Source organism: Pan troglodytes, chromosome 14, assembly GCF_028858775.2.
Source record: "Pan troglodytes isolate AG18354 chromosome 14, NHGRI_mPanTro3-v2.0_pri, whole genome shotgun sequence".
NCBI classification, from domain to species: Eukaryota; Metazoa; Chordata; class Mammalia; order Primates; family Hominidae; genus Pan; species Pan troglodytes.
The window spans coordinates 17,827,046-17,854,367 of NC_072412.2; the positions used below are offsets into that span (position 1 = coordinate 17,827,046).

General features: G+C 41.3%; 2 protein-coding genes across 2 annotated transcripts; both read left to right on the plus strand.

Annotated features, from left to right (window-relative positions):
- The first annotated feature begins 9 nt into the window (after positions 1-9).
- Positions 10-3,730, plus strand: LOC750274 (protein fem-1 homolog A-like). Its single transcript, XM_016925636.4, is given in 4 exon segments — positions 10-33; positions 108-378; positions 381-566; positions 569-3,730. Coding segments are annotated over 4 exon segments (2,037 nt in total). The 3' UTR covers positions 2,125-3,730.
- A 10,137-nt stretch (positions 3,731-13,867) lies between these two features.
- Positions 13,868-15,162, plus strand: LOC107972238 (telomeric repeat-binding factor 1-like). The gene has a single exon (XM_054665656.2). It carries the CDS (start codon positions 13,868-13,870, stop codon positions 15,092-15,094), a length of 1,227 nt encoding a protein of 408 aa, XP_054521631.2. The 3' UTR covers positions 15,095-15,162.
- Positions 15,163-27,322: the final 12,160 nt, after the last annotated feature.

Genomic DNA, 27,322 nt, shown 5'->3' on the forward strand with positions numbered 1-27,322 from the left:
CACCCTAAGATGGCGGCGAGGGAGACGGTGAAGGTTGGCTCCCGCCTGTCTGGGCTCTGATCCTCTGTCTCCCCCTCCCCCTGCGGCCGGCTCATGGCCTGGCGGAGGCCCGAACCAAAGACCTCCGCACCGCCGTGTACAACGCCGCCCGTGACGGCAAGCTGCAGCTGCTCCAGAAGCTGCTCAGCGGCCAGAGCCGGGAGGAACTGGACGAGCTGACTGGCTAGGTGGCTGGCTGGGGGACGCCGCTGCTCATTGCCGCCTGCTACGGCCACCTGGACGTGGTGGAGTACCTGGTGGACCCGTGCGGCGCGAGCGTGGAGGCCGGTGGCTCGGTGCACTTCCATGGCGATGCCATGGAGGGTGCGCCGCCGCTGTGGGCGCGGACCACCTGGACGTGGTGCGGAGCCTGCTGCGCCGCGGGGCCTCGGTGAACAGCACCACGCGCACCAACTCCACGCCCCTCCGCGCCGCCTGCTTCGAGGGCCTCCTGGAGGTGGTGCGCTACCTGGTCGGCGAGCACCAGGCCAACCTGGAGGTGGCCAACCGGCACGGCCACACGTGCCTCATATCTCGTGCTACAAGGGCCACCGTGAGATCGCCCGCTACCTGCTGGAGCAGGGCGCCCAGGTGAACTGGCGCAGCACCAAGGGCAACACGGCCCTGCACAACTGTGCGGAGACCAGCAGCCTGGAGATCCTGCAGCTGCTGCTGGGGTGCAAGGCCAGCATGGAACGTGATAGCTACGGCATGACCCCGTTGCTCCCGGCCAGCGTGACGGGCCACACCAACATCGTGGAGTACCTCATCCAAGAGCAGCCCGGCCAGGAGCAGGTCACAGGGGTAGAGGTTCAGCCTGGGCTGCCCCAAGAAGGCTCCTCCACCAGCCAGGGGTGTACGCAGCCTCAGGGGGCTCCGTGCTGCATCTTCTCCCCTGAGGTACTGAACGGGGAATCTTACCAAAGCTGCTGTCCCACCAGCTGGGAAGCTGCCGTGGAAGCCTTGAAATTGCTGGGATCTACATATGTGGATAAGAAACGAGATCTGCTTGGTGCCCTTAAACACTGGAGGCGGGCCATGGAGCTGCGTCACCAGAGGGGTGAGTACTTGCCCAAACTGGAGCCCCCACAGCTGGTCCTGGCCTATGACTATTCCAGGGAGGTCAACACCACCGAGGAGCTGGAGGCGCTGATCACCGACCCCGATGAGATGCGTATGCAGGCCCTGTTGATCCGGGAGCGCATCCTCAGTCCCTCGAACCCCGACACTTCCTATTGTATCTGTTACAGGGGCGCCGTGTACGCCGACTTGGGCAATATCGAGTGCTACATCCGCTTGTGGAAGTACGCCCTGGACATGCAACAGAGCAACCTGGAGCCTCTGAGCCCCATGACCGCCAGCAGCTTCCTCTCCTTCGCCGAACTCTTCTCCTACGTGCTGCAGGACCGGGCTGCCAAAGGCAGCCTGGGCACCCAGATCGGCTTTGCAGACCTCATGGGGGTCCTCACCAAAGGGGTCCGGGAAGTGGAATGGGCCCTGCAGCTGCTCAGGGAGCCTAGAGACTCGGGCCAGTTCAACAAGGCGCTGCTCATCATCCTCCACCTGCTCTACCTGCTGGAGAAAGTGGAGTGCACCCCCAGCCAGGAGCACCTGAAGCACCAGACCATCTACCGCCTGCTCAAGTGCGCACCCAGGGGCAAGAACGGCTTCACCCCTCTGCACATGGCTGTGGACAAGGACACCACAAACGTGGGCCGCTACTTTGTGGGCAGATTCCCCACCTTGCACGTGGTCAAAGTGCTGTTCGACTGCGGGGCCGACCGGGACAGCAGGGATTTTGACAACACCCCGCTACACATAGCAGCCCAGAACAACTGCCCGGCTATCGTGAATGCCCTGATTGAAGCAGGGGCCCACATGGATGCCACCAACGCCTTCAAGAAGACGGCCTACGAGCTGCTGGAAGAGGAGCTGCTGGAAGAGAAGCTGCTGGCCGGGGGTACCATGCAGCCCTTCAACTACGTGACCCTGCAGTGCCTTGCAGCCCAGGCCCTGGGTAAGAACAAGATCCCTTACAAGGGCTTCATCCCGGAAGATCTGGAGGCATTCATCGAACTGCACTGACCTGCCCAGAACATCTGCACCCTCAGCTCTCCCCTCTCCTGCTGAGACGGGGGAAATCAGGCTGGGGTATAGCAGATGCTCCTTCTTGCCTCCTTCAGACACCAATCAGGAGAAGGGTTCTGCCTCCCATCCCCTTTACCTGAAGACAGGGTCTGAGGTGTTAGCGAGCCTTTGGTGCTAGAAGCCTTCAGGGTCACATGCTAAGAGGACAGTCTTTCTCCGGGAGCCCACTGACTCAGAAATTCTGAGTTAGGAAAAGACACAAGACCTTCCCCACATCCTGTCTGCCTGGGTTACGGAGGCCTTTGCCTTGTTACCTAGAGGCGGAGGGACTGAAGCCATTGCTTTCCTTCCCTGCTAGAAACACAGGAAGAAGTTGAGGATGGTCTGCCTTCCCTTGTCCTTTTACATGGCCAGGTAACTCCAGCTGCTGAATACAGTGTTAGGACTGGGGGCTCCCGAGATGAGAGTTTGAAAGTCAGGGAATGAAACCACCTCTCATTTCTTCCAGCATGATCACGACCTGCTCCTGTGCCACCGTAGTCCCTGGCAGACAGGCAGGGCTCTGCTCAGGGCAGCCTGCCACTTGCATAGCTTTTGGTTAGTTTGGTGTTCTGTTTATTTAACAAGTGGGCAGGTTGCAAGCATTGCACAGAAATTCTGAGATTTTACTGCCTTTTTTTTTTAAAGAAAGTTGTTTGTTGGACTCCATAAGTGAATTTCAAGCAGTGAGGATTTTGTAGTGCCTGAGATGGCTGAGGCCACAGGGAGAGAGCTGTATGTGTGAGGAAGTTGGTGAGCGAGATAAAAGTCCATGGTGTCGACCCCTAAAACATGGGTGACCGTACATTTTTATACATCTCCACTCTACGGCCTTTTACAGGCTTTCCAATTTTACAGGCCTTTCCAATTTTCCATTCTCATTGGAAAGAGAACTGTGCTTCCAAACAGAAATCAGGAGTGACCACAAAGCCTGACAACGCTTTGCCACCCAGCAAGAACTGGCACAATTGGTTTGGGTCTGCATTGCCATAGTGCCCGAGTTAAAACTACAGGCCACTCCACCTTGCAAACCTCACGTGGCCTCTGATTTCATTGTGGGTGCATCCACAGGTGGCGCTAGCTCTTTTTTCAGCTGCTCCGAGGATTGGGACCCAAGTCATCATGAAAAAGGCCCAGGTACAGTCTTAATGTGAAAAATCCACTAGCTAAGTCGTTAAGTGCCAAGACCAGCCTTCCAGCCAAGGTTTGGACAAAGTCTCAAGTTCCCATGACTCAGGGTAAGGTGCTGGGGCTGCCAGAGGACCTGCCCCAGCAAGATTTTTCTCAAGAGTGAGACTCCATCAGCCCGGGCAGATGGGAGCAGGTTCTTGGCCGGTGTAGACAGCAGCAAACAGCAGCAGGGAAGCCATTCTCACTACATCCTCCCTGCAGTAGCCACAGCCAGGCCCTTAGGAGGAGCAGCAACCGGGGGTGTCCAGAAACATCCTGTCCCTGGATGGAAACTAGGTCTCGTTTGGATTTTTTTTTTCTTTTTTTTGCTGTGTTAGTTAGAAAATTATTTATTAATTTACAAGACAGGTTTTATCTCAGCCAAGGAGGGAAATGGCATCCCTGTCGCTCCCAAAGCACAGAGCAGAGAAATGAGGCTGTTTACATTGTGAGTCTCCGCGCTGGTGTTTAAGTCATTAAAAAGATATTCGAAAAAAAAGTCTCTAAATACAGGTTTATGGAATAATTCATAACAGCTTTAAGGAACTATCATGGTACACTGGGAAAGTCACTGATATTGCAGGATAGATTTCTTCTGTTGGCTGGTGAGCATTTGTTTATAGTCGGCCTTGACTCTACCACAATTTTAGAAGTAGTTCTTTTATTTCTTTAAAAGCAACATTTTGGGACAAAATATTGTGAACAAATAAGGAATACGACTATATTTGTGAAACCCCTTGTTAATTTCCAAGTGATATTTTAAATCTTGAATAAGACATGTACGCTCATAAATAAAGAGGAAAAAGAAATAATTAAATCAATGTTCATAAGAGCTTATCAGAAAATAAGAAAGAGATAAGTGATAGAACTATAATCTACAATCTACCCTAACAGTATATTTGCATCACTTCTTAAACTTTGTTTAGTATTTTAACACGCTGTTTCTTATTATATGTGAAGAATGCTGTGAGGTAGCATGTCAATGTTTTGCAGATTAATAAACTAATGTTAAAAGAGATTAAGTGATTGATTTTGTACTTTCATTATCTCAAAAGTGCAACTAAAACTGCACTTAGGATTGCCACTCTTGTCGGGGGCCATGGCTTTGGTCCTATTTTCTGCAAGTCTCTGGATGACGTCTGTCCACCCACCGTCTCTGAGTGCTCTCCTCACCTCGGCCTTCCTCCCTTATTTTAGTCCAACACCTGTCACCACTCTTCAGAATCCTCATGAAACTTCAGGAAAATCGACTGGGTAGGGCTTGTTTCAGAATTATCATCCAGCATTCTAGGGCTGATTTAGAATTCAGAGAAAGAAGCAAAGGCACTTATCAAAGTGTCTGTTCTAGAGGTAAGCTCAGAGGCACCATGGCAATCCCCACATTTCCCTAGGATGTCTTCAGGAATACCTGATACTGTCATCTCAGGCCCAGATATCATCCACCAGCTGAAGGCCGTGGGCAACATTCACATCTCAGAGTAAAGAGTGTTTTAGAAGTCCATGGGCAATCACCAGTCACGCAGGGAGTTCCAGAGGCCAGCCAGTTGTTCCTTTCATGAGTTAGGAGGCAGTAAGGACATCACGGTGATCATTTCCACTGAAAACACAAATTTAAGTCCACTCTGCTACTCAGCAGTTAATGCTGACTTCTGAAAATTATGAAGCGTTTATCACTATGGTCTCCTTCTAGGTTTATCAGTGCAGTCAGCTCAGAAAACTTTCATTCCTTCGGTATATCCAGCTCCAGCTTATCAGGTAGGGAACAATGAAAACAGGCTGACATTTGATTCAGAGGTTCTGGAAAGAAAATGGACCTGGCAACAAAGTGACTGCACTTACAACCCCCCAACCTAATGTCATCAGGATCCAGGGTAGACCATCTGGGGCCACCGGGGAGAGAAGACAGTTTCAGAGGCTGTCTATTATAAGCAGCTCTGATTAACATCTTAGGACCACAAGACAAGTTATCATTGGTATTTGAAGGCAAAAGGTGATGGATGATCTGGCCCTGGGTGAGTACCTGGGTCTAACTCACAATTCTCAGAAAGGCCCTCTGGGTCCATTCCCGATATATTAACAAAATGCCTGAAACCCAGTGGGGTTTGAGCAAATGATAGAATGAATGTTTATGGAAGGACGATTGTCTTACCTCTTCTACTATACACTTTTGAGAAAGGTTCTCAGAATGTATGGTTAAAGCATTGTATAGGTTGAGCATTCCTAATCCAAAAATCTGAAATTCACATTTTTTGAATGCTGACACAATGTTCAAAGGTCATACTCAAAAGGAAATGCTCATTAAAGCTTTTTAGATTTCAGATTTTTGAATTTGGGGTGTCAACCAGTAAGTTTAATGCAAATGTTGAAAACTTTTTTAAAAATCCAAAACGCATCTTGTCCCGAGAATTTTGGATAAGGAATACTCAACCTGTATTTCAATTGTTTGCTTGTTTGCTCTGTCTTCAAAAATGAGCCAGGTGCGGTGGCTCATGCCTGTACTCCCAGCACTTTGGGAGGTTGAGGTGGGCAGATCACTCGAGGAGCTGGAGACCCACCTGGCCAATATGGCAAAACTCTGTCTCTACTAAAAGTTAAAAAAACACTTAGTCTGGCATGGTGGCAGGCTAATTTTGTAATCCCAGCTACTCAGGAGGCTGAGGCAGAAGAATCGCTTGAGCCCAGGAGACAGAGGTTCCCGTGAGCCAAGATTATGTCACTACACTCCAGCCTGGGTGAGAGAGTGAAACTCTGTCTCAAAAAAAAAAAAAAAAAAAGAATGAGTTTCTTCAAGAGAGAAATTGTACCTTGTTCATGTCCATCACTCCCATGCATAACATGGTTCCATAAGAACTCAGTCCTTATGAAACTCCACTCAGTAAGGACTCAGTTTTTTCAGAATGAACAGACCAAGTAAGAGCAATTACTTATTGTCATGTAGCTCAGATGAGAAAGGGCTGGGATTTGAGAAAAGGCTCTATTACTGAATAGGATCTGGATGGATGGATTCCATCACAGATGTAAAGCAAGACTACAGTAGTGTGTCCAACAAGATCGAGTGATAGCAGGTTGTAGTGCAGGTAAGTAGATATCCACGAAGGGTTGCAAATGAAGTGTTGACCTGTCCAAGCAGACGGATGCAGTACAAGACAATTTATCCTTACAAGAAAGATAGCAAATTGGAATTAGGAATATTTGTCATTTCAGAGGAGGGTCCAAGACAATGGTCCAGGATCCAGGATTGGGGAACCCCTTCCTGAGGACGATGACAGGTAACAAAAAAGGATCAAGCTGAAGCTCAGAAATCAGACTTGGGTGCCGGGAGAGGAGACTAAGGAACAGACTGAGATCCACTTACCAGACCCAGGGTATTGTCTCTGCATAAGCTCAGAGACAAAGAAAAATGATGAAACCACAGCTGGCAGACACGTAGTCATGTAAATCTCCTTAGCATCATTGCAGGATTCGTGCTGAAAGTCAAGGCAATGGTGAAGCTGCAGGAGGGCTGTAGGTGGTCATAGCTCAGGAAGGAAGGGTCTTTCAGAGACTAGAAACTAAGTCTGAGCTAAAACATTTGCAATCTTGGATTTCTTTGGGGATGTTCATTCTACTAACAAACCAACACCAATTTAATTTCCTGATGTTTATTTTGGGAGGTTTACAAGAATTAATTTCCTTGGAACTGATTTTTTTAAACATCCATTATAGAAAATTCTTTGTCTCACTTGTGAACAACTCTGAAAAAGTATTATTTATAAAAGTTGGTACCTGTTGAACTATTAGAGTTGTGGGGAAAAGCCTTTACAGCGTTCACAAGAAAAAGCCTTCTCCAACTATGACTTACAGATGTACTCTTAAAATAATGACTTGACATATTTATATGTATATCGTTAGTTTAATATCTTACCCAATTGTCCAACAAACTAATTCAATGTTGTTTGCGATGCATTAAATGAACAAAAGATAAACTGGGTAATAGAGAATCCAGAGAGCCTAGTGGCCCATGAAATCACTGGATTTGCAAATTTATTTTCTCTTCAGCGCTGTGCCCTATCTCAGAACAAAATCTGTTGGCAAAGCACTTTATTGGCAACCAATGGGTTAGAATATAGAGACATTAGGAATGCCACATGCGGTCCAACCAATGCTCCATCCAGGCCAGCCTAGTGCAAAAGCAACATGAGAGGATTTTGGAGAGCAAGGTTGCCCGATGTGGTATCAGTTTGTACTGTTGGAATTATTTAAAATATCTTCCCAAAATCATTTTGTGAACTAACATGTAAATCTATCATTTCAGAGAAATCCCTTGATTTTTTCCCACAGCTCTCCCTCTTTGTGTTAGAGTTCCATAAATGTAATGCCCAATATGTGAAGAGAAAATTAACATTCCCCTTTTTCTACTTGCAGACTTCCAAACATTTCCTGAAACCTTAAACTCTTACTGATTCTTTAAACTGTCCCCATTCCACTTTTCTCTGCAGCAAGTAGCTCTCAATGTGTAGTCCTCAGATGGGCAGCATCCACTGGAAAACTGCTAGAAATGCACATTCTCAGGCCTCACCCAAGATCTGCTGAATCAGAAGCTCTGGGGTGGAACCCAACAACCTGCATTTTAACAAGCCTTCCAGATGACTCTGAAGCATGCTCCATACTGACAACTAATGCAATGGATTATGGTAAATTTGCCCACCCACCCTCTGGCAAAAATAACATCTAATTGCATTTACTTTTTAGTTTGATGAGTACTTATCTCGGTATCTTTTAATTCACCTGATGTTTCTGTTGGTAACAAAACCAACAAAAACGTTGTAAATTTGGTACACTGAAATGCAAAATAAGAGTGAAGGAGAGGACACTGGTAGTGAAATCAACAACTATAAAGCAGTTTGGGGCAATTCAGTTTAGGGACAGGCATTATATCTCAAAAATCCAGTGAGCATCACATTATAAAAGCACAGCTCCAAAGGTGATGATTTCATGTGAGGACCTTTCAGTCACAAAGAGAGGATTAGCTCACGTTCATTATTTCCAAATTTCCCTCACCAATGCACACATTATTAAGGCATTTTTGAGACATTTTTATCAAAATGAAAATGTGCTTGACAATGGAGCAAACTGAGATATATGAAATATTTACTTGTTTGAATACCTGAAGATACTAGAAATGTGTCCTTAATTTACTCTGTCTTATATGAAATGTAAACCAATGCTATCCATTAGCTCCTAAACATGTTCCAACTGATGCATGTTGCAACTGTTCCAGCCCTGTTGCATAGGACAAGACTCAGTTTTTTCAGAATGAGCAGACCAAGTAAGACCAATTACTTATTGTCATTGAAGTTTGTGGTTTTTATTCAAATTTTATAAGGGTACAATATAATGTGTTTAATCATCATGGTGGCCACTTTTTATACATAGCTTTTTAAAAACTTAAATGCAAACTTCACAACCTTTGCCTCATACTGAATGAGGCCTCATAACAAGCCCTCCAGATGAGTCAGTACCAGTAGAATTCACATTCTATGAGTGTTCTATGAGTGAAATCACATTCTGATTTCACATTCCATGAGTGTTTGCTGAAGAGAATGTATGTGCCTGTGTTCTGCTGGGCATTTCTGAAGGATATTGACAAGCACAGCATATAAATCCTAGGCTAGCTGTGTCACAGATTGGCACAATGGCAGAAAGAATATCTCTGAGAATTTACATCCTGGCAGAGGCAAATCAATCAGTTAACTGTGGAGTAAAACATTGTTAAATTCAATTGGAAAAAAAAGTTGAAATTTTCTCATATTCTTTGTCATCTAATGTCTGTGTTTTTCTCCGTTCAGTTACTCTTCTCTGGATTTCAAATAGAATTTCTAATAATAAACGTGTACCAATTCTATCATCAAGCTGTTTATGTTCTTTACATTTCTGTTCTTGATAATTATATGCTAGTCTTTGAATATGAAGATAATGCTTCTGACCCAATATTCATAACGCATGTGCCTCGAGTTTTTATTTTTTGCAAGAGAAATAAGTTTATTTTGATCTGATGCACTTTCTTTCCCAGTCTTCATGTGACCAGCAGCACCAACTGCAAGACTGTCTGTCACCTGAGTGTGGCTTGCAACAAAGCACATGTGGGAATTCAGTGAAGGCCCCTGCCTTGACCTCATTATCAACAGGAACCAGCCAAAGACAGTGGTCACTCTTTATCCATGTAAATAGACACCGTAATTTATTTTCCAAAAAATCCAAAGGAAAAAATTTAAGGCCATTGTAATACCAGAAATCTGCACTGTGAGTGCTTGGAAAATAGTTGATAAAGCTGGGAGGTTTACAATGACTAGATTGTCAGAAGGGGTTAAATGTATGTTCTAATAATAAGAGAACAAGAAAAAAGAATGCCCTGGTGATGTGTAAATCTAAAATACAGTGGTACATTTTAGGAAAACCAAAAATCAATCCATGAACTTTGAAATGAAGGGAGATAGTTCTGACAGAACTAGAGGAACTGGACTTGAGATCCAAGATTACAATTTACTCAATTTTTTTATAGATACTTTAAGTATGGAAAATTTAATTTTATTCTTATAGATAGTAAGGTATAATACAGAATATAAAGTCCATTAAATTAAGGTGGTTATAGATCCTGGTTTTCTTGACACTCCTATATCATGCTGATGGTTCCTGTGTGAATATTAATATTATCCCCTTCAATTCACAAGTGTCTTGCGCTGTGTGTGTGTGTGTGTGCGCGCACGCGTGCCTGTGTAGCTTTTGGTTTTATTCTTGTTTGTTTGTTTTGCAAAAATGAAATAATAGCAAACATGTGATCCTGAAACTTTCTTCACTGAATACGTATCTTAGAATCTTTATTTTTCTTATTATTCAAAATAATTCGTTTTTTAACCTACTACTTACTCATCATTAAATATAGTTATTTAAGCCTCTTTTAAAACCATTTGAATTGTTTTAAATTTTGTCCTACTGCAAATAATTTCATCATATTCTTTTAACCTATAACTGCACATATGTTTTAGTATTTCTGTAGGGTTAAATTTTTGGAAATGGTATCAGATCAAAAAAGTTAACATTAAAGTCACAATCAATATTCCCAAATGTAGACACATTTTTGAATCTTCAATTTAATCACTTTCATAAAATTTCAACTTTCCTTAATAATACTTCCAATTTAAACTAAGGAGCTTTAATTGTTTAGGACCACAGAGATTTCTATCAGAGGGAGGACAAAACGTGAAATATTTTGTTTTGTAATTTATTTGTTGCAAAAAACATCACTGCTGTTTGGAAATTGAGAAACTGTCCAAACAAGTACACTATGGACAACAAATGTCGTGAACTGCCTGTCCACACTGAGGTTTGAGAGCCACAGGAGACTTGAGACTTCTTCTAAGACAGTTTAAAGAAGTCTCATTTATTTGTCTTTTTATACAACGTAGCAAATCAATATATTAAATAATATAAGAACACCAAGTTTTCTTACATATAAAACTAGAGTAACCTATCAAACAAAGCTGTTCCACGTAACTGAGAACTCATTAACCCTGAGGTCCTAGGACTATATGAAGTCAGTGCAATAGCAGGCAATATCGTGTCATGTGCAACTAGGGCTGCTGGTGGGGAAAAGTACAACATCCCAGATTCGTCAGTGATGTGGCTGGATTGTTGGGTGTGAGAAATGCACCAGCCCTGACTCAGAGATGCCCTCTCTTACTCATCTTCCTGTCATTCTGGTGCTGAACACCTGTGCCCACCCATAGTGACCTGTGACCAAGGGCATGGGCACAAACACCTTCCCTATCTCCCTGTCTTTTTTCTTTCCCTCTTTTCCCTTTATTCATTCCACTATCCTTCTTCCTCCCCCTGACAACCCCAACTCTTTTCATATTATCAACAAGTGGCAAGTACAGGCCCTGAGGAAGACACAGATGACTAAGACAGAGCTTCTGCCCTTGAAAAGCCCCTGATCTAGTCTGGGAGACTGACATATAATCAGAGGATCAGACAGCCTGATGAATACCATGATCATGTGCCTGACACCTTAGAGTAAAGAAAATGTGGCAACTCATGTTGCTAGGAGAAATCAGGACAGCTTTGCAGAGCATCCGGCGTTTGTGATGTGTCTGCAAGTTCATTGTCTCTGAGTGTAGGAAACCACCGTTGGAGCATATAGGCTGGACCTAGGAACCCTGGGCTCTGCACCAAACACAGGCTCCTGAATGGAAGATAGGAGACATTGTCACTGTCCTTAGTCCCTGCCCTGGCTTGCCTAGAAGGCAATAAATTAAGTTGTTATAGGTGGTGTGTACTTGTACCTAAAGATGTCACTGCTAGCTGAGGGGAAATAAGCCCCTGAAGATTGTTAGGGCAGTGAAATTACTCTTTAAGATACTGTTATGGGAAATATATGACATAATGCATTTAGCAAAGCCCATAGAACCGTACAACACGGGACTAAATCCTAATATAAACTGTGGATGTTAGTTAATCATAATGCATGAATATTGGTTCATCAGTTGTAACAAATGTGCCACACCAACACAAAATGTTAACAATAGGAAAAACCAGAGGCTGGTGGGGGAAGAGAGTAAACAGGAACCCCATATATTTTGCTCACATTTTCTGAAAACCTAAAACTGGTCTAAAAATCAAAGTCTATTAATTTTTTTAAACACCTTGAAACAGTATGTCTATTAGTTCCCTGCCTTTGTGAAAATAAGAGCAGACTTTTGGTTTTTCTTCTTTAGGACAAGAATTATATTTTTATAATAACTCCTCCATTACTTTTGATATATCTAATTATTTCTTTAATAACTGGATCAAACACTTTAATATTAATGAAGGTAGAGCCAATAGGATATCCTGGTAGATTGGAAGAGACAGTGAGAGAAACAGAGGCATAAAGGATGATGCTGAAGTTTTTGGCTTGAGCAAGAAGAAGCAGGGCTCGTACTAGGGTGAGCCAAGTGAGATGTTGAGGGCATACAATTTAAGGAGGCCCTTGCATAGCCATGCAAAAGCAAGGTCAGCACTTCCTTGATGCTCTGAATGCCTTAAAGTTTGTGCCTAAGTGGTTGGCTTACTTCACTCTTGTCCTAGTCCTGACTGGATCAATGGTATCACCATCCACTGAGTTGGGGCAGGCTGAGCAGAAGCAAATTTGGGGAGGCTGGATTGAATATAGAAGCTTGGTTCCGGACATGTTGACTTTGAGATGGCCATTGAACATTCAAGTGAAGACATCCGGTACTCAGCTGGATCTCTGAGTCTATGTCTCAGGAAAGAGGCTGAGACTAAAGTTATGTATTTAGAAGTTATCACAAGACTAAATGAACTCATGAAGAAAGTGAGTGTGAATGGATAGTTAGATGGATAAGGGAAGAGTTTCAAGGCCTGAGCCTTGAAATACTTCTATTTGTCAGAAAGAAAAAGAGCAGGCAATAAGAGAAGGAACACTGGCAGTGTGTATTCCTGGAAGACAAGACAATGCTTCAAGGAGTAGAGAGTAATAAGTTGTGTTTCATGCTGCTAGAGTTGAGTTAGACAAAGCTTGAAACTAGAACTTTGGTATTAGTAGCATTGAGGTCATCGACGATGTTGACTAAAACAGTTTTGGTGGAGGGATGATAACAGAAGCCTGAACAGAGTGCACTGAAGAGAGAAGAAGAGAGGAGAGAAATTTGATTCTGCATATACATAAAACTCTTTCAAGGTCTTCTTTTAGAAAGAGTAAGGAAGATAGAGAGAGAGACAGACAGACAGAGTGAGAGAGATGAGAGAGAAGCCAGAGGGGGAAGAGAGGTCCAGAATTTAATACTTTCCCAGTTTTTCCAGTTTGCATCTCAACCCCTTATGTCTGGGTTTTAGCAGTGGATACTTTGAGATTCTAATATTTATCTCCTCAGAAGGTGAGATGCAGAAGAGGAGATAGGAAATTGAGGTAATAACTACTTTCTTCTGATGGGTGGGAAAAATTCTATATGAGAATTTTTCTACCAAGACACATGTGAAAGGAAGTGGCAACATGTGGCAATTCATCTAAGATCAGCAACTTTTTTTCTCTGTTTGAATTTGTTGATTTGGAAGGTATTTGTCTAGCTCTGCAACAGAATCATTACTTGCTCTACCAACTTTTCTAAAGTCTCACATGCTGATGCCAGTTAAGAAAGAATACATTTTAGTCTGTCAACTTTTGCTTACAAAAGAGGATCTAAAAGTGTATTCCAAGGTAATTTGAACACTCTTTCAAGATGGTGCATATTTTAGTAGGTCCACAGAACAGTAAATATAACTTGATAATCACCCCAAACATTTCTTGAATTGGGAAATCGAATTGGCAGGTTTGCATAATAAAGGGCTAAAATTATGAACCACACAAGATTTGCCTGAAACTTGATTGTTCAGGCTCACAATTCTCTATTGAATACTCTTGTGCTTGCTTTTGTATTTATCCATTTTCATGTAACTGCTTAGAGCAGACATTTCGTTTTTAAATCTTTTTTCATAAAAATAAATTTTAATAAATATGCCGGCGGATGGTAGGGATGCCGACCCTACTGAGGAGCAGGTGGCAGAAACAGAGAGAAACGATGAGGAGCAGTTCGAATGCCAGGAACGGCTCAAGTGCCAGGTGCAGGTGGGGGCCCCCGCGGAGGAGGAGGAGGAGGAGGAGGAGGAGGACGCGGGCCTGGTGGCCGAGGCCGAGGCCGTGGCTGCCGGCTGCATGCTCGATTTCCTCTGCCTCTCTCTTTGCCGAGCTTTCCGCGACGGCCGCTCCAAGGACTTCTGCAGGACCCGCAACAGCGCAGAGGCTATTATTCACGGACTATCCAGTCTAACAGCTTACCAGTTGAGAATGATATACGTATGTCAGTTTTTGACAAGAATTGCAGCAGGAAAAACCCTTGATGCACAGTTTGAAAATGATGAACGAATTACACCCTTGGAATCAGCCCTGATGATTTGGGGTTCGATTGAAAAGGAACATGACAAACTTCAAGAAGAAATACAGAATTTAATTAAAATTCAGGCTATAGCTGTTTGTATGGAAAATGACAACTTTAAAGAAGCAGAAGAAGTCTTTGAAAGAATATTTGGTGATCCAAATTCTTACATGCCTCTCAAAAGCAAATTGCTTGTGATAATCTCTCAGAAAGATACATTTCATTCCTTTTTTCAACACTTCAGCTACAACCACATGATGGAGAAAATTAAGAGTTATGTGAATTATGTGCTAAGTGAAAAATCATCAACCTTTCTAATGAAGGCAGCAGCAAAAGTAGTAGAAAGTAAAAGAACAAGAACAATAACTTCTCAAGATAAACCTAATGGTAATTATGTTGACATGGAAACTGAAGCTAATTTGGATACAAGAAAAAGGACTCACAAGAATCTTTTCTTATCTAAGCTGCAACATGGAACCCAGCAACAAGACCTTAATAAGAAAGAAAGAAGAGTAGGAACTCCTCAAAGTACAAAAAAGAAAAAAGAAAGCAGAAGAGCCACTGAAAGCAGAATACCTGTTTCAAAGAGGCAACCGGTAACTCCTGAAAAACATCGAGCTAGAAAAAGACAGTCATGGCTTTGGGAAGAAGACAGGAATTTGAGATCTGGCGTGAGGAAATATGGAGAGGGAAACTGGTCTAAAATACTACTGCATTATAAATTCAACAACCGGACAAGTGTCATGTTAAAAGATAAATGGAGGACCATGAAGAAACTAAAACTGATTTGCTCAGACAGCGAAGACTGATTGTGTTTGTAAAAGCTTTATGAAAGGACAGTTAAGTATTTTGATCACTGCATTTTGTTTGAAACTTGTGTCATTGATGTATTTTAAAACTTCTGTTTAAAGCATTACAGTATTTTTCTGTGACCATCAATTAATATGAGGGTTTGTGCTATAAGAGTTAAAGCATGTGCTATCATTGTATTCTTTAAGAACTTTATTTTGATAAAATGTAAGTTTGTTGAACCCTGCCACATTTAGTATCCCCACCCCCAAAACCTGTTCCAATGAAAAAATTAAAACCTGTTACGAAAAAAAAAAAAAATTCAGTTAACCTATTTTGTGTCTGTAGGCTGACCTCAACCCTGTAACATAACCCATTAAAATGAATTTTCTTTTTTTTTAAGACAGAGTTTCTCTCTGTCACCCAAGCTGGAATGCAATGGCACTATTTCAGCTCACTGCAACCTCTGCCTCCCGGGTTCAAGCGATTCTCCTGCCTCAGCCTCCTGAGTAGCTGGGATTATAGGCACACACCACCATGCCCAGCTAAGTTTTGTATTTTTAGTAAAGGCGGGATTTCACCATGCTGGTCAGGATGGTCTCGAACTCCTGACTTCATGATCCACCCACCTCGGCCTCCCAAAGTGCTGAGATTACAGACGTGAGCCACTGTGTCCTGCCTAAAATGAATTTTCTAGACGATTGAATAACAGTAGTCCTTTGATAGGAGATAATGACTTGGTTTATGGCCTTAATATACTACTTAATTACTTAAGATGTTTATTAATAGAATGATAAATGTACAGAGTAACCTATAAGTGTGACATACTTTTGCTTTCAGTAGTTTCATGTAAAGAAAAAAACTTGAAAATAGTAATACCTGAGGACCCATGGGAATAATAGACACTAGGGAGGTAGGGTGGGGAGCGGGGACAAGAGCTGAAAAACTACCTACTGGGGACTCTGCTCACTACCTGGGTGACAGGATCATCCATACCCTAAACCTCAACATCACACAGTACACCCAGCTAACAAACCTGCCCATGTGTTCCCTGAATCTAAAAAAAAATCAAAATAATTGTTTTAAAAAAGAAAAAGACAATAGTATTACCCATGGGACAAAATTTGTACTATTAGCAAGAATCATTTGTGTCTCATTTAGAAACAATTTGACTTTTGTTCCAGTGTTTAAACTTTGACAAAAATGGTTTTGAATAGATCTTTGTAACCTGATGCCATAAATACAAGATTCTCTGATACCTTCTTTTAACATATCAATATTGGGCCTAAAAGAGTATTCTATAAAGCTTAAATTGGTATTAACTATGATCATCTTGATGTCTATGATAGATAATAAACAAGGTCATACATACCTTACTAAACAATTTTGGTTTTTCACCAACATTTTATTTAAAAGATTTAGACTAATTGAATTATTTAGCATTTCGAGTCATGTGCTTTATTTAGCAAGTGAGTAAAAATATTGGAATATTGAAGTATTTGCATAAAAAATCAAATGGTAGTGTTTTGTGATCTCTATTGTATTTCCTATTAAGGTTTCATATATTACTTTCCCATTGTTCCTGAATTTGAAACATGGATGAGTACCATAAAAAAATAAATAAATAAATATGCCAAACTCACTCCAATAGCATCCATCATATCATATGTATTATATAAATACATATTTTACCATTATAATTGACAAACCAGCAATTATGAGCTTGATTTTTGTGGATGCATTAGGAGCAGTGTTTCTTTATAGGATATAATATTTTGTAATTTCTTATTCTTTACTGCTTGCTGTGCTGTAAAACGTTTATAAAATGAGTTGCTTTTGGGGTGTGAAATGAGCAATCATCAGAGGAAAAGCATTAAGGACAAGAAAGTGGAGTGAGGATCATGAAGCACGTACATTTCTTTCTCAAGGTAGTGGGTAAATTTCAGCTCCATGGAAAATCTTGAGAAAGAATCCAGCAAGAATGAGATCATGAAATGTTAGCTTTCCCCAAGTAGAAATTCCATAATAGAACTATAAAATTGCTGCTTACAAATTTTTGCTTCTAAATTCTACTTGAAATTAGGGAATTGAAAGGGCCAGGAGAGACCTTGGAATTCATCTAGTCTGAACTTATTTTACATAGGAAAAGCTAAGCTGAGCCATTCTGCAAGTCACACTAATGTGACATAGAAAATACTAGAACCTAAGGTTCTGAATTACTGTTTCAGGTGTTCATCTGCTACAACAAACATTTATCAAACACCTAGTAGGTAAAAGAGATCATTTAAACCCACCCCAAAGGATACAAAGTTGAGGAAAGCACTCTTTGCCTTTGCAGAAATCACAATCTATTATCAAAGCATATGATAGAAATTTCAATATCTAAAACACAAGATCTAATGTGTTAAGTGCCATGAGAATGATATAAGAGTTTAAGAAGGGAGAGATACAACAAAGTTTGGGCAAGCCAGTATGTTTCTTGAAGGAATAGTACTTAATTTGTGATGTGAAGATAAAATCTCAGTAAAGAAAAATGGGGAAGAAGATGGTAAGCCTGGCAGAAGGACTATTATTAGCAAGTGCAGGAAAATATACTCTAATCAAAAAGAGCAAGTAGCCTAATGTGACTGGATTTCAATTTACCTTTACATTTTTCTATCATGTTATTTCATGCCCATAAATTATGGCAATAGTCTAAATGAACTTGAATATCAGACCAAATTGCCTTGTCTTATGTAGTAACCCACTCAAGTTTCTAAGCAGAAAATAACCTGACCCCCATTCTCTGAGATTTGAGAAAAAATTGTGTATCCTTCACTAAAGTTTGGAATGCATTTTGGAAGGAAAGAGGAAAACAGAACGAATATGTCCTGACCACGTGTATTACTCATTTGCTCTGAAAGCCATACCCTGCCCCTTTTTCTGCTCAGCTCTGAATGTTAGTCTCACAATTAGATTTAGCTAAGTGAAGGCAGAGGAGTGGGCATCCAAAGGGTGGAAGGGAAGGAGAAGCCAGACTATTTCTTCTCACTCTCTGTACTTGAGGTAGCATCTCTTCTCTGGTTTCAGTTCCTGTTGTGCAGTCTTTGCCATGCTTCCAGCCTGGCAGCCTCGGCATTTCCTAAGCAGTTCCTTCTCCATGATTCCAGGTCCTACTGAGGCCCCAACTCAGAGAATCCCGTAGTGCCACCGCCTCCCTTTGAGCTCCATTTCTGATATCACAGAGACTTTCTGTTGTTGCTAACCTCTGGGTGCTTCACATTTCCTTATTAACCTTTCCACTCTTCCAAAATACGATATTAAAAAGCATATTACCGAAATGTTAAAAAGCATAACTGCCTTTAGATACAATTAAACAAAGGGCCTCAAACAAAGTTACCATGGACCTGCCTCTTTCTCCCTATTCCTGGACCCTTCTGTGCTCTTTTTGCATTGCCTTTGCTGTCAGGCTAGTTCTTTCTGTATAATTGGAAAGATGACTGTTGCTTGGCCCAAGTCTACATCCAAATGAAAAAGAGATTATCTATTTTCCAGAAACCCTGTATTAAATCTCAAATTTGAATTTGATTGATTTGCTAGAGGGTAGGGTGATGAAGTTCTCTGGTCCTGGTCATTGGAGAGGGGTAAATGTTATTTCAGCCTCATTCAAGTTTTATGGAGTGAGGCATAGCATTTACTCAAAAGAAGAGATACTGGGCAAACAACAGTCATCTAATACAGAGAGATGCTGAAAATTATCTATTTGTTCCTCCATATCCACTCTTCATCCTTTTCTAACCTGATTTTGTGCAAAGGAAGCTCACCTCCTTGGCCACTCTCTTCCTTTGTCCTCTGACTTTATGTCAAGTGCAGCCAATGGAACACATTGCCATGGGATTGAAAAGCAAGAGGAAAGAGCCTTAGTGGGGTTTATTCCACCCCCACCTGGCCAGGCAGTGATGTGGCAGTGGCAGTGGCAGCATCCCTCAATGAAGCAGCTCTTGCTGGGGAGTATCTCCCATGTGCAGGTTCCCCAGTGCTCTGATAAGAGCTCCCACCTCCCCCATCCCTACAGGACTGATGGTAGGAATGGCCTTCACCACCTCTAGTCCCTGGGTGCCTCACTGCTTCTAATGGGTTCCTTAGCTTTGTCCATACCCTGAATGAACTCTTGATTAAACCCTCTTCAGTTATCCTTTTTTTAGCATGCCAACTGATCCAGCCAGGACCTGGTACTTACGGGTTAAATGATTATTGCCACTTTCTAGCTGAAAAAGCCAAGCTTAGACATTTTCAGAAATTTACTAAAGACCACACAATGAGGAGGAGGTGGGTTTGGGACTGAAATTTTGGTTTATTTGCCTTCAAAATCTGGATCTTAAAAGAACAATTTCTCCCCCTTTGACAGACATAAACCCAAGAGCATCTGTGCCATTGTCATGTGCCTTGTCTGTCTACCTTCTACATACATCCGAGTATGATGGGCCAGGCAGACAGGGATTTTGGCTTCCTTAGCAAAATTGGCTCTTAAGTTAAAAAGAAAAACAAAATAAGATGGAGAATCCCCTCTCTTACATTCACAACTTCATGGCTGATTCCAGTTTGCTTTTTGATAATATACACATTCCATTTCTTATAGTCTGTGAGTAAATGGGCCTTTCATAAGCCCATCCAAAGGGTAGCTTATAATTTTCATGCTGTCCCCTCTCCTTGCACTTTTCTTAAAGTGAATTGCTAGTTAATGCCTGAGAGAGTAAAATTCCTGATCCAATTTTTTCACAAAATGTATAGTTTTATGTGGAAGAAAATAGGAGTCTGGAAGATACTCAGTCTCAATGAACTTTACTCCTCTGAGGAAGGTTAGCAATGGGGATAGGAGTCAGTAGAGGCACCCTCATTAGTCACCAGCTGTGATTGTAAACAGTGGGATCATTGCTTTTAATTCTTTACCAAAGAACTTTCTCTGGCACCAGATTCATGTAAGTAGAATTCAGAAATGTAAGTGGATAAAGCTTATTGTCCAAGGCTCCCAAGGACCAAAAAAGAAGGTGCAAAAAATGCTTAAAAGTAGCCAAGTAACTCTGACCTGGAGTGCTGAAGTTCATTCCCTTTCTACATCATTTCCATAATATCTCCATATCCAAATGGTATCCCAGAATACATGAAGGAATTAGGAAGTCTAAGAAGTTAAATGGAAAATAATAGCATGGGTAAAGTGCAATTAATGCCATAGGCAGGAAAGGCAAATACACTGATTTAGCTGAGATTTAACACAACTTTGGAATTCAGCTTGGCAAAGCAAGAGGGGACATTGGAAAAGCCATACCTTGCTAAGAGAGAAAGTGGCTTTCTATTCTGAAGCAGCTATATATGTGCAGTCATAGAAGGCCCAAACCACGAGAGAAATGAGCAGTCTGGTTTATGAGAAGAATCCAATGCAAGAAGGCATTTACATGTAGCTAAATCACTGATCTTGAGAGGTCAAGGATGATAGAAACCTTATTTAATGACAAGGTAACAAAAACAGAAATAATACTTTTTAAATTATTTTTAAAATCTTACTTGTGATGCATACTAATGTCCCAGAGTTGTGTGGGCTTTTCTCCAGAAGTACAGATTCACAAAGCGTTATTTATTTATTTATTTATTTATTATACTTTAAGTTCTGGGATACATGTGCAGAATGTGCAGGTTTGTTACATAGGTATACACATGCCATGGTGGTTTGCTGCACCCGTCAACACATCATCTATGTTAGGTATTTCTCCTAATGCCATCACTCTCCCAGCCCCTCACCCCATAATAGGCCCCATTGTGTGATGTTCCCCTCCTTGTGTCCATGTGATCTTATTGTTCATTTCCCACTTGTGAGTGAGAATATGTGATACTTAGTTTTCTGTTCCTGTGTTAGTTTGCTTAGAATGATGGTTTCCAGCTTCATCCATGATTATTTTGAGAAAAGTTTAGAGTAAAGCAAAGGATAGACCAAGGGCCTCTGTGGTCAGAGTTTGTGCTCTGAAAGGGGGTCCCTTTCTCCATGGTGCTAGGCAGTCACGGTGATACACAGACAAAACAGAAATGATCTCCCTATTTTCTTCAACAAAGTTCCAATTACTCCCAGCATCTTCACAATGGGTGAGAATGAACCTCTGTTGAGTGCAACATGCTCTGTGGTTTGTGTTTCTTTACTTTTTTGTTTTGCTGCAAGGTTGCAGGCTCCTTTGTAGTCTACAAACACCTTGAGAGCAGGGATGGCCTTTATTCATCATTGTTCTTATTCCTTAGCTCAAGGCCTGGACACCTAACAGGCATTTAATAAAGTGAGTTCTGTTAACCTCATCTTTAAATGTTGATGTTGTTTTCTTTTCAGGGGAAAAACTTATTTAGGTCACACACATACACACATACCACATGCAGTCACACTCCAGAAAAGTAAATCCAACACATACACACACACAAAGAACAACTGATGTAAAAAATAGTAATGGTAAATTGAAGGCAATAAAACATTTATTTTTATACTAAAATTAAAAAATAAGATATGAAGAAAGCTGAGCATAAAAGATTGACATATACAGAAGCTACAAGAAAACAGGCCCACAAAGCATTATTTCATGTCTTCATGTACTGATTTTTTTTCTCTAACATGGGGAATGAGGTAGGATTTCCATTGCCTCCCACTTTCTATTGGCTGCTGATGGCTACATTTCCTTTTCTGAGAATCTCACATATTGACCATAGATACTGTTGTCACTAAATAAACCACAGGCACCATTAATCAAATAGGAATTTGTGAAAGGGAAAGAGGTATAGTGGGTTGAATAATTTTTCCCTAAATTTGTACGCATCTGTGTCTTAGTTCATTTGAGGCGCTATAACAAAAATACCATAGACTAGGTAATTTATAAACAAAAGAAAATTTATTGCTCATAGTTCTGGAGGCTGGGAAGTGCAAGATCAAGATGACTTCCTATTCAATGTTTGGTGGGGGTTTACTCACTGCTTCATAGATGGTGCCTTCTTGCTGCGTCCTCACATGGCAGAAAGGTTGACCAAGGTCCTTGAAGCCTCTTTTATAGGGTATTAATCCAATTCATGAGGAATCTGTGTTCATGGCTTAATCACTCCCCCCTCAAAAAAAGCCACATCTCTTAACACTCTCATATTGGGGATTAAGTTTCAACATATGGGCTGGGCATGGTGGCTCATGCCTGTAATCCCAGCACTTTGGGAGGCTGAAGCGGGTGAATCACCTGAGGTCAGGAGTTTGAGACCAGCCTGGCCAATATGGTGAAACCCTGTCTCTACTAAAAGTACTGGGCGTGGTGGCACGCACCTGTAATCCCAGCTACTAGGGAGGCTGAGGCAGGAGAACCACTTGAGCCCAGGAGGTGGAGGTTGCAGTGAGCTGAGATGGTGCCACTGCACTAAAGCCCAGGTAACAGAGGAAGACTCTTTCTCAAAAAAAAAAAAGTTTGAACATATGAATTTTGGGGGTACACAAACATTCAGAGCATTCCAACCTGGAACATCAGAATGTGACCTTATTTGAAAAGAGAATCTTTGTAGATATATTTGGGATATAAAAAGGATTCTGGGATAAAACCATCCTGGATTTACAGTGCATACAAAAATCTAGTGTAATGACTAGTGTCTGTATGAGAAGAGGGAAAAATACAGAGACACAGGGTATAAGGCCATTTGTAACCTCTGGCAGAGATTGGAGTTATCCTGCCACAGACTAAGAAATGCAAAGGCCCAGAAGAAGATGAAAGAGGCAAGGAAGGATTGCAACCTTCCAAGGAAGGGTGTCCCTGCTAACACCTTGATTTTGGACTTCTGACCTTCACAACAGTGAGAGAATACATTCTTGTTGTTTAAGCCACCCAGTTTGTGGTACTTCGTTACAGTGGCCTCAGGACACTAATACAGGAGGTTTTTGTTTAGCATATTACAGGATATTGACTTGAGTAGGAACTCAGATTTCACAGAGAGATAGTTGGATGAGGTCTATGTATTAACACCACATTGAATATAAACTCTATAAGTGGGAAGCATTGTTTCCAGGAAGAGCAAATACCACATTCCAACCATATTGATGGTTGTTGAGTCAGGGCCCTCTTATTCTATGAGATTCCTGTCGAAACTACCTTATCAGCAACTGTCTGGCTGAGAGCAAGAATAATCTTTTGCCTCTTTTATACACAGGTTTTATGTAGTTAATTAAATAAATGTTAATTTAAATTAATAAAAATCATACTAAAGCAATTTCTAAAAATATATTTATCAGCCACTTTTTTTTTTAGGTCTTCAATAGAATAATGAAATCCATGAAAAATCCTCAGGTTTTCAGAGTTTCATCTTGATATCTTAGCATTCTGTCAAACTATAGGCTGAGGGAGAAACATTCTGCAGCTTCCCTTAGAAGACACACTTTGGATCCACCTTTCCACAGAGGCATTTTTCAGGATTTCTGTGTCTAGATTTCTCCCTGGGAAAACCAGGGATAAAACCATCAGTCACATTACTTGCAGCCCAGGGAATGTTCAGCTGGCACACGTGACTAGACCAGTGGTAGAAGGCATGCAGGACTTAGGATTTCACATTTCTTTACATTTGACCTTTACATTTCTAACAAGAAAGGCATTGTTTATTAACGTCTTCATTTTACACAGGAAAAAAAATGAAGATCAGGATAGTTAAGGCAGTAATTTTCCTGTGTTTTTCACTCTTTTGAGGAATGGGCTGGCCCTGGGAGATGGGATGCAGTGAGAAGGAAGAAAAGGCAGCCTGGCTTTTATCTCATCAAAGTCAAAAGCCTTATGGACACACCTTTGCAATACCTCCCCTGGAAGTGACTTAAGTGTTATGTATTTCCACATGCCCTTATTTTAGTAATTTTTCCATGGGAAAACAAACCCATGACTCAGTAAAATTTGACAAAGTAAATCGCCTAAAATTTCACAACAAAACTCCCTCTAAATGGCAGTGGGAAGCCACAGTTAGAAACAAATTTTGGCCTACTATTTTTCAACTAATTTTTAAAATAGTGGTAAAATACACATAACATAAAATTTACCATCTTAACCATTTTTAAGTGTGCAGTTCAATAGTGTTAAGTGAATTACATTGTTGTGTAATCAGTGTCCAGAACTTTTCCATCTGTCACAACTGAAACTCTATCCCCATTAAACAACTCCTCATTTTCCCCTCTCCTCAGCTCCTGGCAACCTTAATTCTACTTTCCATTTCTATGCATTTTATTACTTTAGACACTTCATGTAAGTGGACTCATAGTATTTGTCTTTTTGTGGCTTGCTTATTTTACTTAGCGTGTCTGCAAGATGCATCCACGTTGTAGTATTGTGTCAGAGTTTCATTCCCATTTAAGGCTGAATAATATTCATATATATCTATATACAAAGTTTGTTTCCATTCATCTGTAGATGAACACTTGGGTAGTTTCTAATCTTGACTATTGTAAGTAATGCTGCTATGAACATAGGTATACACTCTACCTACTACTTTTAATCACAATTTAAACCCTTCTATTTTTAGAAAAGTTGTAAAATAACAGAATATGTTTTATTTAGAAAATTAATCATTTTTATTCTCAGATATGAGAACAACACAAAGTATTTTTCTTTGAAGTTCATAAAATGCCATTGCATAATTTATTTTTACATAAAAATACTTTCTGGTTTGAGCATGGTGACTCATACCTATAATCCCAACACTTTGGGAGGCTGAGGTGGGAAGATCACTTGAGACCAAGAGTTCAAGACCAACCTGGGCAAGAAAGTGAGACCCTATCTCTACAAAAACTTTAAAAAATTAACCAGGCATAGTGGTGGATGCCTGTAGACCCAGCTACTCAGGAGGCAGAGATGGGAGGATAGTTTGAGGCCAGGAGTTCAAGGCTGCAATGAGCTATAATCATGCCACTGCACTCCAGCCTGGGCAACGGAGTGAGAACCTGTCTCAGTAAGAAGAAAAAGAGAAGAAGGAAGGAAGGAAGGAAGGAAGGAAGGAAGGAAGGAAGGAAGGAAGGAAAAAAAGAAAGAAAAAAGAGAAAGAGAAAAGAAAGAAAGGAAGAAAGAAAAAAAGAAAGAAAGAAAGAAAGAAAGAAAAGAAAAGAAAGAAAGAGGGAGGGAGGGTGGAAGGAAGGAAGGAGAGAAAGAAAGAAAGAAAGAGAGAAAGAAAGGAAAGAAAGAAAAGAAAGAAGGAAAGAAAGAAAAGAAAGAGAAAGAAGAAAGAAAGAAAGAGACGAAATTTCAGAGTATGTTGCTGCTTTGAATTGAGTTGTGCATTGGGAAGCATCAGTCTCCCAGGGAGGGACAGAGAGCTGATAAGGTAGCATGCATTCTCCCAAATCTGTCCCACCCAGGGAATAATGTGCTAGATTTTTCTGACATGCTTCTGGAGGGTGAGAATGCTAAAAGTCCCTTGCAGAATCATTTCCCATTACTAAATTCACCTGGTTTATTACATCTCAGGAATGAAATTTTTCAATTAAGTCTTCCCCTTGTTTTTGTTGTGTTGTAACTACTTTAGGATGACTGTTCTACTTAGAGATGGAATCTTAGTCCATTTAGGCTGTTACAGAAATTTTTGTTACAAAAATACCATAAACTGGGTAGGTTATAAACAACATAAATTTATTTCTTACAGTACTAGAGGCTTGGAAAGCTGAGATTAAGTCACTATCAGAATTGGTATCTGGTGAGGCCGTTTCCTGGTTCACAGACAATGGCTGTCTTCTCACTGTGTCTTCTCCTGCAATTGATTTCTCTTGCAGTGGATCTCTTGCATGTCTTTGATAACAGCACTAATCTCATTCACCAATTCATGAATCACTAATCACTTATGAAAGGCTCCATCTCCTAATGCCATCATATTGGGAACTGGAATTTCAACATAGGAATTTTGGGAGAATATTAGTCTATTGTTGATGGTTTGATGACCTAATTCTCATGGTGGTTTTAACCCATGCTCCCTTTTAATAAACATAAAATGTTGTAAAATTATATACTTTTTCTCATAGACAACTCTCCCCCTTCCTCATACTTTATCCTATTTAAAATCGCTGATATACTTAGAAGATGGTTTATTTTCTAGGCATTTCTGCAGACTGATTAGGTAGAGCTTTTATTTTTCTTTGGCCAAATATTATATTTCTTTTCTTTTCTTCTTTTTTTTTTTTTTTTTTGAGACGGAGTTTCACTTTTGTTGCCCAGGCTGGAGTGCAATGGCCCAATTTCAGCTCACTGCAATCCACCTCCGGGGTTCAAGCAATTCTCCTGCCTCAGCCTCCTGAGTAGCTGGGATTACAGGCATGCGCCACCATGACCCCATGACCGGCTAATTTTGTATTTTTAGTAGAGATGGGGTTTCTCCATGTTGGTCAGGCTGGTCTTGAACTCCTGACCTCAGGTGATCCACCTGCCTCGGCCTCCCAAAGTGCTGGGATTACAGGCGTGAGCCACCGTGCCCGGCCTTATATTTATTTTCAAGTATATGCATTCTACTTTGATCCTCCTAATTCTGATCCTCTCTCCATTACCTCCTCCCCAAAAACCTTCTAAAGATCACATTATTTTAATTAGGAAGTTATTTGGCTACATTCAAAATATGATTTTTCTTTATAAATATTGGACTAATAACTCCAATTTGTGCACACGACATCTGAAGAATGTTACAAACATGTGTGAACTCTGTGAGGCTCCCAGTCCAACTTTTTTTTTGAGATGGAGTTTTGCTCTTGTAGCCCAGGCTGGAGTGCAATGGTGTGATCTTGGCTCACTGCAACCTCTGCCTCCCGGATTCAAGTGATTCTCCTACCTCAGTTTCCTGAGTAGCTGGGATTACAGACACTTGCCACAATGCCCAGCTAATTTTTGTATTTTTAGTAGAGACGGGGTTTCACCATGTCGGCCAGGCTTGTCTCAATCTCTTAACCTCATGATCTGCCCGCCTTGGCCTCCCAAAGTGCTGGGATTACAGGTGTGAGCCACTACGCCCAGCCCCAGTCCAACTTTTATTTCATTTTCATCTTTCCTAATCCAGCCTTGTGTTGGAAGCTTCTTCAGACTAAACCAAGAAAGCCTTAGGTCTTCATGTTCATATGGGGACTTTAATGTTGATATGGTGTTTGTACACTTTAAAATATTTCCACATATGTTAACCTTGTGGTGATTCTCTGAGGCATGACAGATACTATTTTCCTTGTTTCATAGAAGACAAAACTTGAATTACAGAGAGGTGAAGTG